The sequence below is a fragment of the Dipodomys ordii genome, unplaced genomic scaffold, assembly GCF_000151885.1.
Source record: "Dipodomys ordii isolate 6190 unplaced genomic scaffold, Dord_2.0 Scaffold61, whole genome shotgun sequence".
Classification (NCBI taxonomy): Eukaryota; Metazoa; Chordata; class Mammalia; order Rodentia; family Heteromyidae; genus Dipodomys; species Dipodomys ordii.
The window spans coordinates 6,676,386-6,695,938 of NW_012267277.1; the positions used below are offsets into that span (position 1 = coordinate 6,676,386).

At 42.5% G+C, this 19,553-nt stretch overlaps 1 protein-coding gene across 1 annotated transcript in view; it reads right to left on the reverse strand.

The window, feature by feature from the left end:
- Window positions 1-9,203: 9,203 nt before the first annotated feature.
- The window catches only part of C8a (complement component 8, alpha polypeptide), a 51,396-nt gene continuing 41,046 nt past the window's right edge, over window positions 9,204-19,553 (reverse strand). Inside the window, exons 9-11 of the mRNA XM_013022265.1 lie at window positions 18,518-18,678; window positions 13,441-13,663; window positions 9,204-9,355 (exon numbers count right to left, since the gene is read on the reverse strand). Coding sequence (XP_012877719.1) covers window positions 9,204-9,355; window positions 13,441-13,663; window positions 18,518-18,678 — 536 coding nt within the window. The remainder of the gene's footprint in view (window positions 9,356-13,440; window positions 13,664-18,517; window positions 18,679-19,553) is intronic.

The following is a 19,553-nucleotide window of genomic DNA, read 5'->3' on the forward strand; positions in this document are numbered from 1 at the left end:
TCCTATGGTGGCGAAAAGTATCACAGAATTAATGCACACAATGACATAGGCATGGTGAGACTTAGAGCAAAGCAACCAAAAGACAGTGATGCCCTCCACAGCAGAAAAGGAGGGCCACTTTCAGCTGACTTTGTGGGCAGCAAAATAAAAGGAAGAGGTACAACTGAATGTCATGAAGGGGCCTGGAGTGCATGTTTGAAGGAGGTGTTGGTGACACCCTTTGAAGGCAGCAATCTCTGGGAAAACTTTAGAAAAGAGGAGAACAAAAACTCTATAATCATGATCAGGTAAACCTGACAAGCACCTCCAGAGACAGATGAAAGAGCAAAACCATGGCTTTGGAGAGAGAGAAAGAGAGAGAGAGAGAGAGAGAGAGAGAGCAAGAATTTATTTAAGGCCTACCCAGTTTGTGGTAGATGCAAGAGTATCTTTAAAAATTAAGTGCTGCCACGTGCTGGAGGCTCAGACCTGTAATCCTAACTACTCAGGAGGCTGAAATCTGAGAATCACAGTTCAAAGCCAACCCAGGCAAGAAAGTCCGAGACTCTTATCTCCAATAAAACACTCAGAAAACAGGAAATGGCACTGTGACTCAAGTGGTAGAGTTGAAGAGCTGAGGGACAGTGCCCAGGCCCAAAGTTCAAGCCCCACAACTGAGAAAAAATAAATAAAATAAAATGCCCTCTAACATTCTGCCTCAGCCTTGGTTTACTCATCTCTAGCTTAATTTTACACCTGGAATGCCTACCTAAAACCTAACAGCAACATATTGGAATAGTACATGGTAGGTCTGTGATACCTTGCTATTGACTGAAGGCATTTTTCCATACAGCATTTTTTACTTTGACAAGCCACATTTAGAACCTGAGAAATTCAGATGCTTCAGGGTCTATTTTTCACATCAGCAAAGGCAGTGTACAAACTTTTCCTCCTCGTGGTCCTTCACTTCCTCCTCTTCCTCCTCCTCCTTCATTTCCTCCTCCTCCTTCACTTCCTCCTCCTCCTCCTCCTCCTCTTTGTCAGCTATGGGGCTTGAACTCAGGGCCTGGGCACTGTCCCTGTGATTTTTTGCTCAAGGCCAGTGCTCTAGCACTTTGAACCATAGCACCACTTCTGGTTTTTCTAGTGGTTAACTGGAGGTAAGAGTCTGATGAACATTCCTGCCCGGCCTGGCTTCAGACTGCAATCCTCAAATCTCACCTCCTGAGTAGCTAGGATTACAGGTGTGAGCCACCAGTGCCCAGCATCAAGCATTGGTTATTTCTTTGCTTGCCTTTCCTTCTTTGCTTACCTTTCTCTTTCTCTCTCTCTCTTTCTTTCTTTCTTTCTTGCTTGCTTGCTTTCTCTTTCTTCTTTTTACTTATTTTTCCAACAACGAAGCCCAGCATAGCACCTCTAAACATGCACTGTCAAGTCACAGTGAGGCCGTTTGAAGTACAGTTCTGTAACTTATTGCTGAGTGGCTCCAAGCAAGTTATTTACCTGTCTGGCCCTCCACTTCCTCACTTGCAGGAAGTGGTTGGTGATAGTGTCACCCTCCTGGGGCAGGTCAGCATCTTGTGAACTCCTTTCCGTAATTAGCCCTGCTGTTGGCATTATCTCCATAGATTCCCAAAACATCATCAGGAACCCCTGGTCATTGGGGTTGTGTAAAAATTTAAAGCTGCTCAAAAGACATTTCAATGCAAAACCCACTATAACATATGAGAACAAGAAGAAATACAATAATTTAGCTCCTAGGAAATGTCTTAATAAAGGACATGGAGGGCTTTTTCTATCCCAAGCACTAGGTTATTCTGAGAAAATGTAACAGCATAATAACTAATATTTGCAGAGGGCATTACCAATTACAAAGAACTTTCATATACCTAATCCAGCTTAATCCTCTCAATGCCTGCAAGAGGATGGATTTATTATCTGCCTTTGACAGGTGATGAGACAGAGCCTCAGAGACACAGGTCTCTCCCCAGACCACACAGCTGGAAATCAGCCAAGCTGGGTCCAAGGACTGCGGTGGCTGCTGTCCTTGGGTCTCTCACTCCAGCAGAAGAGATTCTGGCTTCGTTTGAGTAGGTGCTCACATGCCCTCCTTGTATAAAAAAAAGATCAAAGCTTCTTTCCTTGACCTGGATGGAAAAAAATGTAAGGATAAGTACATCATGTCAAAAATATGAGTAATAATTGAAAACCTAGAAATAGATGTATATCCTTCAAACCAACAAGGTAAAATAGAAAAGAAAAAATGTATTCCTAATAGAAACAGAAAAAAATGACAAGGGTAAGGAAATAAACAGCATGTGTATCAGAAAACACCAAATAAACTGTTAGAATACGTCAATGATATTAGCAATGGTGATCTCTAGGGATGGACTAGCAATCACTCATAGTGGTGCAGACAACAGACAGACCAGGTAGTTTGGAGATCTCCACAGCAGATGGACAAAGGGGTAAGACCCAGTGCTATCAGATTTCTCACCATGTGGCTTTAGTCAAGTCACCTATTCTCATCAAAACATCCAGCCATTCTTCCACAAGGCATTAGCATGAGGATTAAATATAATCATGCACCAAAGATGGCCTCAACCCAGTGTTCCAGGCATGAAGACTCGCTCAACTACCCTCCCATCCTCACACACTGACCCAAATAGCTCTGCCTACTTTCTGCTTCTTTTACCTACACAGCAATAGTCTCGTTAGGTATATGGAGGGTGCATTTTATAGGAGGTAAACAGAGAAGACATTGTGAGGAATTCTCAAAGGACTGTAAAAGGAAGTCAAGTGGCTGGCCTGGCATTCACCTTTGAGCAAGAGGCCGCCTGAGAGCTCCTCACTCACGTTATCACCACTAGCTGCATCCACCGGTTATCTTGAGTCCACACCTTGCAACCCCAGGTGTTCCTCCATCCATCACTGGCCATTGCCTGGAATCCGCTCCTCCTTCCTCCACCACCTCCTGCCAGATGACTCCTTGTTAATAAGCCAGTTTGTTCACATTCTGAAAGCAATCTGATTCTGGCCCCTTTTATCCTCAACACCACCCATCCATCAACTGCTTGCTCCACACGCTTGGTTAGGAAAATAGGAATGGGGGAGGGAGACACATAATAGATAAAACTTCTTAGCTGCTATCTTTAAAGAAATAGAATGGATAGATAGATCTGTCAGACATGAATCATGCCACAGGACACGCCAAGTCTGTTTGTTAAAAACAAGTTAGGATGGGAGGATTTATCTCACATTTTAACTGTTAATGTAGAAGGGAAACATTTTCCTTTATCTCTCTCAGGGGAACGAGGGAAATCCCAAGGCCATGAATGAAGATTTGATGATGTTCCCTTTGCTAAGGTGGAAATGGTGGGCTGAATTTATACAGCCTTCGGAAAGGCTGCGGGATACAGGAATCCTGGTGATTTCCTGAGATCATCTCTCTCACAATTCTTGCATGCTGGGAACAAAGGCCATTGTACTCTTTGCCTCTAGTACTGAACACAGAGAGAAAGAGAGAGAGAAAGGGAGAGAAGAGACAGAGAGTTGGACAGACAGACACAGAGACATACAGACACAGAACATAACATGCACAGGAAAACTCCAATGTATTAAGTACTTAGGTTCTGGCTCTCTAAAGATAAACAGGAGTCCACATATACCCTGAAAGAAGTCACTGGATGTGGGAGATAAATGAGAAAGCTATAGTGACAGGGCATGGAAAGTGTTGGAAAATAGCCATTGGATGTAGCAACCAATGAGAAGTGGAATCATGGGAAATGTTGGGGATTGGTTTTCTAGGTGCATAGACACTTAACCTATGCCCTGAAAAGTGCTGGGGTGAGGATGGGTAAGGATGATTCTACCATTTAGACAGTGACTTGTACAAAGTCCTGGAGACTTTGTATGAGTAGTCTGGGGGCATTTGGACAACTAAATTGGACATAGTTCTTTCATTCAACAATGATACACAAAAGATACAATACAAATATGAATACAGGGCACAGTAAGACTCTGATAGAGCCTTGGGATCTAACTTTGAAAAGATTTCTGTTATTAATTCAGGAGGCCTGTCAGTTGGACTGCATAAAAAGGGTAGTTTCAACAACAAGCTTTCGTTTCTCATAATTCTGGAACCTGGAAGTCTAAGATTTAGATACTGTCCCATCAGGCACTTGGGGGCAAATTTCTTCCTGGTTGGCAGATGACATCTTCCTGTTTGTGTCCTCCCTGACAGATGGCAGCCAGGAAGAAAATTCTCCTTATTCTTTTGTGCTACAATCACCCAATCCCAAAAGCCATACTCCCTAGTATCATCCCATTTGGACTAGGATGTCAACATGTGAATTTGGTGGACAAAACATGATCTATAATGCCTACCAAGGAAAAAGAACAAAAAATAATATATAATCTCATATAATGATAAATGATATGAAAGAAAAATAGATGTGGAAGAGAGTAGGACAAGGACAGTATCTGCCAGACAAAGGTTTTTCTTGGTGTATTTCCTACATGCATATATTGCATCCTAATAGACTACTATTGCTCTTTTTCCCAGTTTCCTTACCAAATTATTTAACAACTTTCAGTGAGAATTTTTATGCCATTTTTATACTTAGAATGTCTTGATACTTTTCACTCAGAGGTGAGTTTTGAGCAGAGGCTTGGATAACATTAGTATATGATTCTTAGGTGAGCTCTGTCTGGGATGCGCATTTCAAGCAGAGGAAAGAGTAAGTGCAAAGCCCCGAGTCTGGGCAGGGCCTAGCAAGTCCTCACTTGCTAGACCCTGTATGTTAGCAGGACTCACTGAGAGGAAATGAAGTTGAGACCGAGCGGAGGGTTACTCTTAGAGGGTTTTGTCCCTCATATATAGGAACAAGACAGTTTTAGGACAGTGAATTTACAGTATGAGAAAAGAAATAAAAACAGGTGAAACACTGGCCTCAGATCACAGATCACTTCCCTCCCTGACAAGTTGTATAGTTCATTTCCAACATAGTGTCAAGTGAATATCATTGTTGTATTAGATCATCCTTTGTTCTGCTGTTCCTGTGAGTCCCTTTCCCTTCCATGGTACAATGCAAGTCTTGAACTCAGTTTGAAATTCCCAGCCTGTATTACAATTGTTTAGGGTGAAGAAACCCCCAGGAACTCACCAGGTAAACAGAGAGGGTGCTGGGAAGTGGTTCTCTGTAGCTCTCCTGAAGGTCCAGTGTTGGCTAGCCCCTAAGATGTCCTAATGACCAAACCTGAAGTCCAGACTTGAGCATCCTCAGACTGACAAGGACCAGCACCAATGTCTAAGGAGCTGGGCAGAAACTGCCCCAGCCCTCTCATGGCTTTCCAGTTCTATTTACCTTACACAGCCATTTTCCATGCAATAAGGTGTTCCCTGAAATTATGTGCTGTGTGTAACTCCACTGGATTCTGAACTCTGCTTGCTGTTCATCCTCCTCCTGGTTGCCCCCCCCTGTCCCCACTGGCTGGGAGATTTTTTTTCCACATTCCACTGATCTTCTTGCTGAGCTCTGCAGACCTCTTTTAGAGGAATGTAAATGCTTCCAGGACTGGGAACACACCCAATACAGTCCTGAGGTTCTAGCACACAGGACTAGGCCTGACAGCAGAGCTTACCACCCAGCAGAATTCCTGTTTCTGATGTGAAAGGGCACAGTGTACATTTTCTTCACAGAGAAGGGATGCTCTTCTGCTAAGCATATCACATCTCCTTCCTCTCAAGGTGCTCATGGCTCCACTTCACCATCTCTCATTTCGACAGTGTGGCTTTTGATGCCTACCCTTCCTTTCTCTCTGTCCATTTTCTTCACCCCAAAGGCATATGGTTCGGAAGAGATTCATTGAGTGCTCAACTCCTTAGATCTTTCTCTCTTTGAAAGAAATAAAAAAAAAGCAGAAGAAAGCCTCTCCTTATTGCTTTTCTCTGTCATTAATTTACTTTCCAAAAGACACCTTGTCAAGCTGAAGATTATATCTTTAAACCATGTGTTTACACCCACTCCCTCTAAAACCTAAGATTATAGATCTCCTTCAAGGACCTAAGGGAAAATGTGCCGGGTGAGTTTTATGCCTTTGCTTTGTGGGAAAAAATCACTGCTGGAGAAGGAAAGGCGCTGATCCAGTAAAGGGTTGCTACTTTAGAAATTGCTACTGCTGCTATATTTTAATTTCTAAAATTGCCGAGGGTGTAACATCCATCCAAGGAGCGGTTCCCAGCCTCACAGAACAGAGGATGGCATTGTTCAACTGGTAGCTTTGGCTCACGGGTCATCGTGGTAGTTGCTTAACCCCAGGTTCATGTGTTCCCAGATTACTACTTGAACCTTCTCAGAAGTCCCATTGTCTCTTATTCCTACCCCTCTCCCCCACACCGGCTTTCTGAGTGTTACACAAATGATCCTTCTGGTATTCCACAGGAAGCTGACATCAGTGGAAGTGAGGTGAGGTGAGATCATACCCTCAGTCCCTGGCAGGCCAACTCTGTGATCCATTGAGACTCAGCCTTCTGACTATCCTTTCTGCAAAGATCACACAAGCTGGGCACTGGTAGTTCACACCTGCAATCCTAGCTACTCAGGAGGCTGAGATCTGAGGACTGCAGTTCGAAGCCAGCCTAGGTAGGAAAGTCATGAGACTTTTATTTGGAATAAACTATGCAGAAAAAGGTGGAAGCAGTGCTGTTGGCTCAAGAGGCGGTGCATTAGCCTTGAGCAAAAGAAGCTCTGGGACAGTGCCCAGGCCCTGAGTTCAAACCCCAGTACTACCACAAAAAGAAGAAGTAAGGAAGAAAGAAAGGAAAGAAGGAGGGAAGGAAGAAGGAAGGAAGGAAGGAAGGAAGGAAAAAAGAGAGGGAGGGAGGGAGGGAAGGAAGGAGGGAGGGAAGGAGGGAAGGAGAGAAAGAGAAGGAAAGAAAGATCATACAGAGCAGACCTTAAGAGGTGTCAGATAAGACTGGATAAAAAGAACACAGATAAACCTTTCTGATCCTGCTTTCTGTTTGACACACACTGCAGTGCTCAGCACTACAATGACTCTTCCACTCTCAATAGTACTCAGCCTTGGCTGCACGTGGAATCACCTAGGGAGCTTTTAAAACCACTGATATCTACCTCTCACCCCTCAAGATTGGGACTGTATTTGTCTGAGGTGCAGCCTCTGGACATCAGAGTTTATAAAACTCCCCAGATGACTATAAAAGAGGTTGAGAACTACTGAACTACAATTTTCAGATCAAGATTGAATATTCTCTGTAAACTATCCTCTTGGCCTGGCCCATTGGACCAACAATCATTGTCTAGCACCTAACTGCCACTTCTCATTAAATCATGAATGCAAATTAATTATTTATGTAAATTAATTTTAAAAAGAAAAAAACAACTGACTCAATAGGAGCAATAAGGCATTCTGTTTTTCTTCTTTCCAATGTAAGATCTAAGTTTATGTAGAAATAAACTACTAAACCCAGTGTGTTAATGATTATTAACAATAATAATAATAGTGGTACTAATAACCTGTGTCAGGCAGTGTGCTGTTTACACACCTTATTTTATGTGCTTTCATTCTATTTTCTCCACTTCCCATTCCCACACACATACTAATCTACCAATCACCCTAATATTCTTCCACACCTTAAAACTTTCACTTCTGCTGGGTTTGTTGTTGTTATTGCTAAACCAATGTTTTATTTCATTTGCTGATTTCTCCAAATCTCTCCTGACATTACTTAAGGCAGTTGGTGAAACCTAGAAATAGTCTCAATTCAGGAATAAGAATTTAGGTTTGGGTCTGTTTATTACATAAGGTTAGAGGTTATACATTAAAATACATGATCATGGGGCTGGGAAAATGGCTCAGTGGTTGAGTGCTTGCCTTGCATGCATGAAGCCCTGGGTTCGAGTCCTCAATACCACATAAGCAGAAAAAAGCTGGAAGTGGCACTGTGGCTCAAGTGGTAGGGCGTTAGTCTTGAGCTGAAGAGCTGAGGGACAGCGCCCAAGCCCAGAGTTCAAGCCCCATAAATGGCAAAAAAAAAATTTAAAAACCAAACATGATCATTTGGCTTTTGCTGAAGATAGAAGATAACTGTGTTAGATTTCTATGTCAAAGGTGTTCTCCCTCTTTACCTCACTGAAAAACCCTTCAAGGTCTCGTTCCAGCCTCTGCCATCTATCATAAATATATGCATGGGAAGATAAACCTTTCTCCATCCTTTCTCCTTCAACACTTACTTTCTGTGCCACATATTCTGATATTAACCAAGTACTTAATTTCAACATTGGAAGGAAAATGTGGTTAGGACTGTGATGTGTATTGAAGATGCATGACTTTTGTCTTCTTGATCTTATTCCTTAAATAAGGCAATATAACAAAAAATATATACCTAATTTACATTATATCTGTTATTCCAAGCAATTTAGAAATAATTTAAAGAATATGGAAAGATGTGCATGGGTTATATGCAAATATCGTACATTGTTATATAACAGATTTAGAAATCCCTGTTATCTGTGGGAGGTCCTGAAAACAATCTCATGGAAACTGATCGCTGCTTGTGTGTACATTGTATTACTTTCCTAACAAAATATAGGACTATGGAAAGACATGAGGCGTCAGTCTTTCTGTCTGTTACCAGATGTTCCTGCTCTACACTGGGAATGTAGATTTGCCCTTCAAAGTGCTGGCATTAGGAAGATGCATTTAAAGGTGATGAGACCATGAAAGAGGAATCCTCATGAAGGAGAGATTCATGCCATGGAGGACACTCTCCAGCCCTTGCACACAAGCAAAAATCATGTGTAGACCAGAATACAGCAGGCCTTTACCAGATACGGCTCTCCAGGCACTTTGACTTCTATCCTCCAAAGTACAAGAATATTTTCTGTTATCTCTGAGCCACTAGTTTATTGTTAAAGCACCTTGAACAGACTAGGACAAAGAAGTTACAGGGCTGCTGGAACATATTCCTAAACCGCAGGAGCAGCTTTAAAACTGGAACATATTCCCAAAGCACAGGAGTTTTAGAATTGGCTGATGTATAATGATGGCCCTAGAAGAATTTGAAGTTTATTCTCAATAAAAAGTCTATAAGGTGGTAAGTGGATGAAGAAAACAGTGAGGTTGATTGGAATCTTCTCTCAGATGAAATCATGAGGATAGAAGCATCCACAGCTTCTATCTTTGCCTCTGTCCAGCAGTACTTAGCAGGCCTGCGTCTGGACCCTCCGCCCTGGGCATGGGGCACCTCCATTCTGTGGGGTGGGATTGTTACACTCCCTTCTCCTTTCCTGGGTGCCTGCTGTGCATTCAGACCAGGAGCTCCAGCAACTCCAGCGACCGTCTACTTTGGCATCTGTAGAGAAAATGAGTCAGGGGATGAGGAGTTTAGCCTAGGAGAAGCAACAATCTTGGAAGGTAAGAAGGTAAGCCCAGCCTGTAATCCTGGAGTAAGGGGCAGGCTTTCCTCAAGGAAATGACTTGAGGTGGTCAATCAGTGCTCACTACCTTACACTTGATTTGAGACTCTGCCCAGAGAAAGAAGAGGCCACTGGAAGAGCTTCTGATGAAATTGGAGTCAGCACTTTTATGAAACATAGATAGCCATGTAAGGAGGGAGGCATGCCCCTCTGGGAGAATGACCCCAAGTCTCTGGAGGAAGTGATGGGCAGGGAGCATGGTCACACTGGGATGAGAACAAAAGAAGGGAGAGAGATCTCCTTGCCGTCGATCGCTGGGCTTCTATATGAGACTTGGCAATTCAAACCCTTGCAGATTCTAACAATTGGCCATGGTGGAGAACAGATGCTCTGAAAGCAGTATCCAAACACTCACATTGCATGTGGAATCTCTGGGAATACAGCACACAGACCCAGCCCAGAAATGTTGTATCATACCAGATCTGTACTCATGATCAAGCCTATCTCCTCTCTAAATCTGTGTGTTTGGCTATCATTTGAGAGGACTGACTAATTCAATGGGACATTTCCGTAATCTAATTTATCACTCCAACATCTAGGTTAGATGCAAGTGGCTGTTCTATTTGAACTAGGTGTGCATAGCAGGCTCATCCTTCTTCCCTGGGGGCAGCCTCTAGGACTCCAAGGCTCCTCAGATCCCAGTTTCAATACCATAGGATTAGAACATCTCCAAGTCCCTTTTAGCACTGTAAGTCCCTGGGAAGTCACAACAGAATTCTCTGTCTCTATTTCTCCCACCCCTGAGATTTGGTCCTCATAGGCAAAGATTTGCTAGGAAAAAATATCTAGGGAATCTAATGGGTCTCTATGGTGCTTGATGGACTCCCCAGACTTAGATTTCCTTGCCAACCCAATCTTTACCAGGCTGCAAGTTCAGTATGATGGCCATAAGGTCACTGGATGATCACATCTCTGTTTAGACCAAGGTTAATATAGTACCATGAGCTTCTGTCAGCTGGCCAGATCAAGAGGAATGAAGGTTAAGACAATTGGGACTTTGAATGGAATGAAGCCCTCTGTTCCCTACTGTCACCCAGATCATTGGCATCTTGCTCCCCTACTGCTTACTATGTGTGTATATGACTCAAGATGGTTGCCACTGAGCCTGGCACTAGATGCTGGACAAGGCATCTAGGTGGATCTCTCTCTCTCTCTCTCTCTCTCTGGTGTGTGTGTATGTGTGTGTGTGTGTGTGTGTGTGTGTGTGTGTGTGTTTGCTATATGGACAGAAATAGAAGCAGCTAACCATATATAAGGGCTCTTGGAGAGTAATAATTATACCCAAAGACTGCATCCGTCTCTTTAAGACAAGTCAACTTGGTGACACCAGAAAATGGACATACTCCCTACTCCCTCCTCGCTGTCTGAAATGATAGTCACTGAATTGTCTTAGAGCCTTTACTGTCATTTGACATTTGGGGAGCATCCTAAATCAGGATGCAAGTCTGTCAGGTGTAACTGGTTAAGACCTTGGGCTACCGCATTAGACTGTCTGCCTCCCCATGCTGCCTCTTCCATTCTGTAGACACATGACCTTGATCCAGTGTTCTCAGCTATAAGTTGAGATTACTAACAATAGCATTTATTTCATAGGGATTTTGAAGAGATAAGTAAATCCATAACACATGAAGCACATCTATAATGGCTAACACTGAAAAAGATTAGTTATTACTTAAGGTCATTGATCTTCGATCCCTTTAGGAAAGGTGCAATCCATCCTTTCTTCACCTTGATGGTGAAGTCATGAAGTGCTGAACCAGAAGAACCAAAACACTCTGAGCCAAGAGTGGTTCTCTTTGTCCCTCCTAATTCGCCAATTCCCAGTAGAACTGGCTTTCTCCAACTCACAAAAGTAAATTGTAGAGTAAGCTTGTTCCTGATACTTGGTTTTGTTTATATTCTCTGTATCCTCTTTCTTCAGGAGTTGGCTTTACTTACCCTCTTGGTCCCCCTTCCCAGAATTCTTCTACAACATAACAGACAACCCTTTGCATTCCAATTTGTGTTTTCCTCCGCAAGCAAAAAAGAACACCAACCCTGGGTGAAGAAAAGTCAACCCTGGACATACTGAACATCATACATGGGGATGGTCTTTTCTTCCTGCTAGCTGTAAAAAGAACTTGTCATGTGTCATGTGTCAATATCACCTGTGAGGAAGTTTCTGATATAATCTCACTCTACAGGATAAGCCTCAAAGAGAATTAGCAGCACTTAACTTGACTTAATACCAGAACTATGCTATCCTGACTCCCCTGGAACCACTCCCAATAGGCAACTGTAATTCACCATCTCAAAACCAGATTTGCTGGGCAGAAATCTTCTTTGAATGCTATAGAAATCACCATCTGTGGCTTCTGCAAACCACCAAGGTGAATCTAATGATTGTCAGCTACAAACCATGAATTCTTCATCACGTTGCATCTCTAGTGTAGATTAGAGATTCAGAGATTCTGAGATCAGAAGACTTGAGGCCATCTTACCCAACTATCCATTGGATGAATTAATCTCATCTATAATTTTAGACAGAGGTCATTGACTTCCTTCCATATAGATGCATATATATATATGTGCATATATACCATGGTGTGCTTAGAAGAAAGTCTTTGTCAAAGTCAAATCTCCTTGTTCTGTTAGTACTAACAACTTTATCTCAGTGGCCAAAGGAAAAAAAGCTTACATGACCGCTCCCTCACAGTAGTTCACAGGGATTTTATCCCTTAGGAAGAGTCTATCCATGAAAACAATTCCCAATTTTTCCAGATCTTCTCACTAGAACTTAGGTTTGAATCTTCAATTCTTTTCAGTTGCCAACTTCGCTTTGCCCATGTCAGATGAAGCATCCCTGAGGGTAAAGTTCCTGCCATGTCAGAGAAGAGTTGCCTTTGACCTCTTCAAATAACTTAGGCCTTTGTTCTGGCAATCTAGATCATGTTAGTGACTCCCATTACGTTAACAGGGACTAAACACATGGTTCATATTCTATATAGAACTATTGAGCCTCACATCTCCCATCCCAGCCCACCACTCTGTGTTTTGACACTTTGTTGTATGGACCCAAGTACCTTAGATTTCATTATAGTAGCCAAATGAGACTGATTCTTACATTGATTTGGCAGCTCTTATGTTTTGCCATCATTCCATGCACCATATCAAAACAATTTTGTGTGCCTGGAAAATTGGAAGCCTAGTTGGTGAGATATACATTGAGATTCTTGGAACTCAACAGATACTTAAAAGGGAAAGCTAAGCCCTAGAAAGAAATGTTTAAACAGTGTCTCACAGTTAATTAGTGAGATAGCTAGGATTCATATCCAGGGCCCCAGACTTCTTCATCTTAAATAATGGGTTCCACACCCTTGTTTGTCTTAACTCTTTACTAATGTAAGAGTATACTGACAATGATATCCCTTGTATAGGGTTCTATTGTGTTCCCCTAAAAAATATGCTCAAATCTAAGCCCTCATTATCTGTGAACATAACTGTATTTGGAAATAGTGTCCTTGCAGATTAAATCATGTTAGGACAGATTAATATTGGCTAGAAGGGGTGCTAATCCAATGATTTATGCTCTTACAAGAAGAAAAAAACAAACACAGGAAGAATATCATGGCAAGATGGATGCAGATTGGAGCAATGTATCTATGTAAGCCAAGGAACACCAGGACTACAGATAGACACTGGAAACTGGGAGATAGACCTAGAGCACATTCCTTCCTAGAGTCTCTGGAAAGCATCTAGCAATGTATCTGGAGTTTGGGCTTTTTGCTTTCAGAAAACTGAGACAACAAAGGATTGTGATGGCAAGGCAAAGGTTAAAACCATTAAACATAGGTATCAGCAACAGAACTCTTTGGGTGTGGGTCCCTAGGGCAGTAGATGAAAAATGACAAGAAAGGTCCCTTCTGCATTGGCCCCTTCTGCACTGGCCAGTCAAGAGCAGAGAGGGATGTGTGGGTCTTACCTTGCAGCTCTATCTGCTCACAGGCAAGGCCCTGGTGACCTGGACCACACAGACACTGGCAGCTAGTACCCTCAAGGATGGGCTCTCCATTGTTGAAGCAGGGCCCACAGCGGCAGGCATTGAATTCCATCAGGTACTGGTCCAAGGCCCCGCGCAGGTTCTGGCGTTTGGTCTCCAGAAGTCCCAGGTTTGTGTGCCGCAGCAATTCATGGATGGGCTGTACCTAGAGACACAAGAAGACATCAGGCCCTTAGTTGGGCTCTACCCACATTTCTTGCTTTAGTTAGGTCTTCTACATGCCAAGCACAGATGCCCAGATTTCTTCTACCACCCTGGATCCTCACAGCCACTCTGTGAAGGAGGATGCTAAATACCTCAGCTCTCAGACTGAGAAATGGAGACAGTGTTCATGTGAGTGGTTTAAGATGATAGGAATGTTAATTGCCAGAGCCACTCTGATCACGGAATGCTCAACCCTTGACCCTGTATTCTCCCAATGCCAGAGTAAGGAGAAAGGTTACAAGTTACTTGGCCAACACACCTGCCATCCTTAGCACTTTTAGATAATAGGAAGAGTAGTGAGTAAACTAAAAGTAAATAGCTGCATATTGTATATATGCATGTTGGGGTATGATTGGCCCTTTTCCTAGTCACCCTTTCAGTTCAGGCATTGATAAAAGTAATTGCATTGCTGCTGATGAGCTTTTCTCCTAGTAAGAGTGCTAGAGATGGGAGGTAGAGAAGCTCATTCCCTTGCGAGACAACCTATTCCGGGCATGACTGGAATTCTCAGCCCCTTTGCTGCAGCATTTCAATTGCTGACAGCACTGAGTTATTCCATGCATTGCAACATGTTTAGCAGCATGGTTGGCCTTGACACCTTTCCAGCAGGGAAAACCACACCTGTCCCCAGACATTACCAACTGTCCCCTGGGGGCAAAGTTGCCTTGTGCTGAGAAACAATAGGTGTGATAGAAAGAGAATTGACTGGATTCAGAGAATCTGGCTTCAAATCCCAGCTCTCCTATTTCCATCCAGCCCTGTGATCTCTGATATCTGACTCGCTCAGCCGCCCTTTCTCATCTGTAAATGAAAAGCCATTCTGCCCTCTTGGTCTTTATCATGAGGACTGAGGAAGATGACATGAAATACATCAAAAGCTAAATAAACTCTGCTCACTGCCTAGCTGGATGGCCTAGGACCCTCAAGTCCCCCCTCTCTAAGTCTGAGAATGGTACCTGCTTCCTAGAGTTCTAACAGCCTAAGGAAGTAATAAGTGTGAAATGCCACTGCAAGAGAGAAGAATGATATATAAAAAGGGTCCCATTCTCATTGGTTTGACATAATGATATAAGAAAAGCCAGTGTTCTTCGAATTACATGTTCATATCACTATCTTTAACACCTTATAATGTTAGGTATTTTGACAGACTCTTAAAATAAAAGCCATCTCCAGATCTCTCATTTTGTGGGACAGGATTCTAAGGCCCCAGCTGGGAAGATAATTTGCTCAGGTCACAGAGCAAATAAGAGTAGGACAGAGCCAGATGAAAAAGTTCTACTTCTCTGGAAACAAAAGGCAATAGAGGAAATCTCAACAGCCTTGACTGGTTCCTGGAAATGTAGACAGAAAGACCTGTAGCAAACAGACCTTGGTGTGTTCAGGGGCCAAGAGAGATGTCACCAGGCAGGTGAAATCACAATTGGACAGAGCCCCTGCCAAGGCGAGAAGATCACTTACTGGAAGTTCAAGGAATTTGCCCTATTGTTAGGACGTAGTGTACAGTAAAGTTGCTCTGTGGCCCTAGTTAGAGATGACTCTTAGTTCCAGGGGAGGCCAAGATTACCAGGCAACTTCCTTTGACCTTGTAGTGGAGCTCAGCACTCAAAGTCTCCCGTCTCACACTTTAGAGCTCCAGGACCCTCAGGAAACATTCCCTAAGAAGGGCTGATGAAACTTAGGGAGAAGGAAGAGTAGAGAAGAAAGGATCTTAAAACCTTAGAGCTGGCAAGATCTCTAGCAATGATCATATCATTATGTTTACAGATGAACAAACAGATTCAGAAAAAGCAAGTGATACAGCAACAAAGCACAAGCTCACATATACCACATAACGATACATACCATATCGTAGCAACATGCTATATAAAACATAAAACATAACCAAAAATGACTCATGTATTCACTCTAAGTACCTGCTATAATCACTGCTGAACCCTGGGGAAATATGACTAAGACACTGGTTCTACTGTTTTGAGCCACAATGTCCCAAATAAACCTAACTGGATTCCTTGTCTATCATCTCTTTTTCTTTCTTTCTCTCTCTCTCTCTCTCTCTTTCTCTCTTCCTCCTACTTTGCAATTATCTTTTCAATGTACAGCTGGACTGCTAAAATTTGGTCTACAACCTGCTGTTAGTGTCATACCCACATTCCTTAATGGGCAAAATGGGTTGTGAGGAGACAGTGGGCATTACAGTATCTGGTCCAGGTGGGCTCTGTCATTGCTGGCCATGAGCTCTTGTGTTGGCCACTTACTCTCCATGAGCCTGGTTCCTCAAGTGGCATTCAGTAAATAACCTAACCTTGTGAAGTAACACTATCCCCATGTTAGAAGGGGGCAGGGAATGAGCCCAAAGAGGGAAGTAACTGTTTGTTCAAAGTCACAGATGAATAAGGCTTAACCATGATCTATACTCTATCTTTCTCCTTCCCCCTTTCCTTTCAAACATGAAGCTCCTTTCTTTTTTTTGGAGTGTGTGTGTGAGGGGGGTGGGTATCCCAAAGACAGTATTCAGTCTCAACTTATAAAACTTCATCTTCCCCTTGGAAGTTTTGGGGCAAGCAAACACAAAACTCATCCCTTGACTTTGAACGTTTATATATTTCTCTTGATATCAATTTTACAGTTTTTGCCCAAATCACTAATAGCTTGATGATAGCAATTTTCAGACCCTATGTGAATTACAGGTGCGTGAAAGTGGTCCCTTACTTATTGGTGAAGAAATGAAATCAAGGTTAATCCATCTGACCTCTCTTTTCATAGCAAGCAGGGTATTAGACTCTCAAGTTTAACTGTTGGTATATGAAGAGGAGAAGTTTATCTGTACCTGATAAAAATAATACATGTATAAAAAATGGGCAAGGGTAGAGAGAAAGTGGGTAGAAAGAGAACAATATTTTGTCTTAAAGTCTGAAATACAACCATTTTTATAAATGGTACACCCTGAATATTAACAAAGAAAGTCTAACAACTGCTAGAATAATTTCCTTCCTTTGTAATTTATATACATACAGTAGTTCTTCCGTTGTGAGTTTGGTAATTTGAGCCAGATGTTCTCAACTTTGATATACGACATTGCAGATAAGAAAAATCTGTTTTGTGGGGTTGGACTTTGCGGTGCTTTGTCAGATGAGGCTAGCACCCCTAGCCTCTACCTGAGATACCAGAAGCACTCATCCTGTCAACTGGACATTGCCATGACTCCCTTGTGGGGAAGATCAGCCCCTCCATGGTTGAGAACTACTATTTCAAGAAAAGGTGCTAGAAAAGAAGGATAATAGAACTAGGCAAAAAGTCCAAAGTTCTGGAATCCGAGCATTGTCACATATGAACCCTGTATTTTTTTTGTTGGTGGTGGTCATGGGCCTGAACTCAGGACCTGGGCACTGTCCTTGGGCTTTTTTGCTCAAGGCTAGTACTCTACCACTTTGAGCCACAGCTCCACTTCCAGTCTTCTGGTGGTTAATTGGAGATAAGAGTCTTACAGATCTTCCTGCTGGGGCTGGCTTTGAACCACTAGCCTCAGATCTCAGCCACCTGAGGGCCTAGGATTACAGGGAGGAGCCACCAGTATCTGGCAAACTCTGTACTTTAAAAAAAAATAAAAATTTTATTGAGATTAAGTGATTATATAAATTTCACAGGATTGTGGGATAGTGATTCTTACTTCAAGTCACAAACACATTTTAACCTTTACAAGGCAAATAGTCAGGGGCTAGGAAGGTGGCTCAGTGGTACAGCGCTTGCCTTGCATGCTCAAGGCCCTGGGTTTGATTTCTCAGCACCACATAAGCAGAAAAAAAAAGCCGGAAGTGGCGCTGTGGCTCAAGTGGTAGAGTGCTAGCCTTGAGCTGAAGAGCTGAGGGACAGCGCCCAGGCCCAGAGTTCAGGCCCCACGACCAGACCCCCCCCCAAAAAAAAGGCAAATAGTCATTATCATGGCTTATAAAGTTTGTGAATTCTATAGACTTTGACAATACAACTATTTCTTCCAAATTGGAACCCTGTGCTTTTTAACAATTCAGTGGACAGGAAGTTCAAAGGTCTATAATTCAGGCACTGGCACATCTGATCTCTGCGTCCTTTAACAATTCACTTGATTTCTCCCTGAGACTCAGTTTTCTAGTCATGTCAATGCCAGACTCCTGTCTGTACCAGCAGTTCCTTGTTCAGAGATGAAGAGATGACAACTTTTAGAGTAAAAACAGAAAATTATAGCCTGGGTCCAAGCCCAACCCACAGCTTGTTTTTGTATGGACTTTGAGCTAAGAATGGCTTTTACATTTTCAACTGGTTGGAAAGAAGGAAGAGAAATAGGGGGAGAAAGGGAATAACACATGACAAATATGGCTACTGCAACTCTAGCTGGACCATTCCTACTTTATGTCAGCGATGATATATAGCCCACAAAGCCTAGTCTATTCACTATCTGATTGATTATAGAGAAAAAGTTTGCCAGCCCTTAATATAATAGATGTGATTTCTAAAGTCTTTAATGCATACATCAAAGTTGTTATTTGTTTAAAATAGCCTGACTCTGCCAAATATCTGAGACTTACATTGTGAACTTAAGCCCCCCAAAAACAGTATGCTTCTGATGCTAGCGCTCTCTTAGCCTGGGTCTGAAGTCATGCCCTCTCTCTGGGCCTGTTTTGGACAAGGCCACCAATTCACTGTGCCGTTACATTTAATCTTGTTCTTTGATGGGCTCATAATAAAAAATATGAAATGATCTGGTCTGCTTCACTTTCATTCCTCATGGACGTAGGATTTCTTCAACTGCGAAAAGACTTACCTCAAAATCGATAACAACAGGATTATACTTTAATGATCTACCCCAGGAACGGTATGTAGTGGTGCTGATGTTCTGTGTGAGGGCACCGCCCCAGCCAGAACTGCCACCTTGCACCCGGGAAATGATGTCTTCCACACCCATGGCCTTCTGGTCCTTTGTTCCTATCAAGAAAGTGACTGCATTAGATAACTTCCCCAAAAGCCAAAGGAATAGTTGACAAGTTCTACCATTGAGATTTGAAAGAATGTTTCTGAACTCTCCTTAGAGCTGCTTCTTATTTTTCTTCTCTGCTTGGTGAACTTTCAGGACAAGACAGAAACATGGAAGAGAAAGGATGAGGAAATGGAAGGTGTTCACTACTCATTCATTTATTTGTCAAGTGTTAGCCCAGTACCTATTATTTGCCAAGGAAAAGCCTATCAAATTATAAGTCCCATGACAGATATCACTGTAGTATTCAGTGTGGACACAGAGAAAGAAATGCAGATATTCAGTAGGGAAGAAGAAATCAAGGCAAAAGGTGGTTGTCTAGAAAGTTGAATGAGTGAGCATTTACTAGTTAAATGGAGAGAGGACAGAAGGACATCAGAGAGAGACGAAGCAATTTGGCTTAAAACTCTGAAGCATGAGTAACCTAATGTAACGGATGTAACTTGAACCAGTTTAATTTACACTTTACCCACTGCACTGTAAACTCTTCCATGATCTGAATACCTTCTCTCTTTCCTCAGAAAAATGCTGCTATACATTTGGTGAATGAATGAGTGGATATATATGGACATTCCTATTGGCTTGTTCAAGAAATGTTACCAAATACATAACTACAGTTCTCTAATCATTATTCTTGTGTTTGGACTTGGTTATAATATTCTCCTCTCTTAGCAGACTTGCTTTCTCCCTCAAGCTTGTTACCTGCTGACCTTCAACAGACTACTTGCTAGATTGTGTCTAGACCTTCATTTCATCCTAGTTCTTGCTTGGACTTTGGTCACATGCTGAACACCTCAGAGACTGTCTCAGACTAAGTTAAATATGT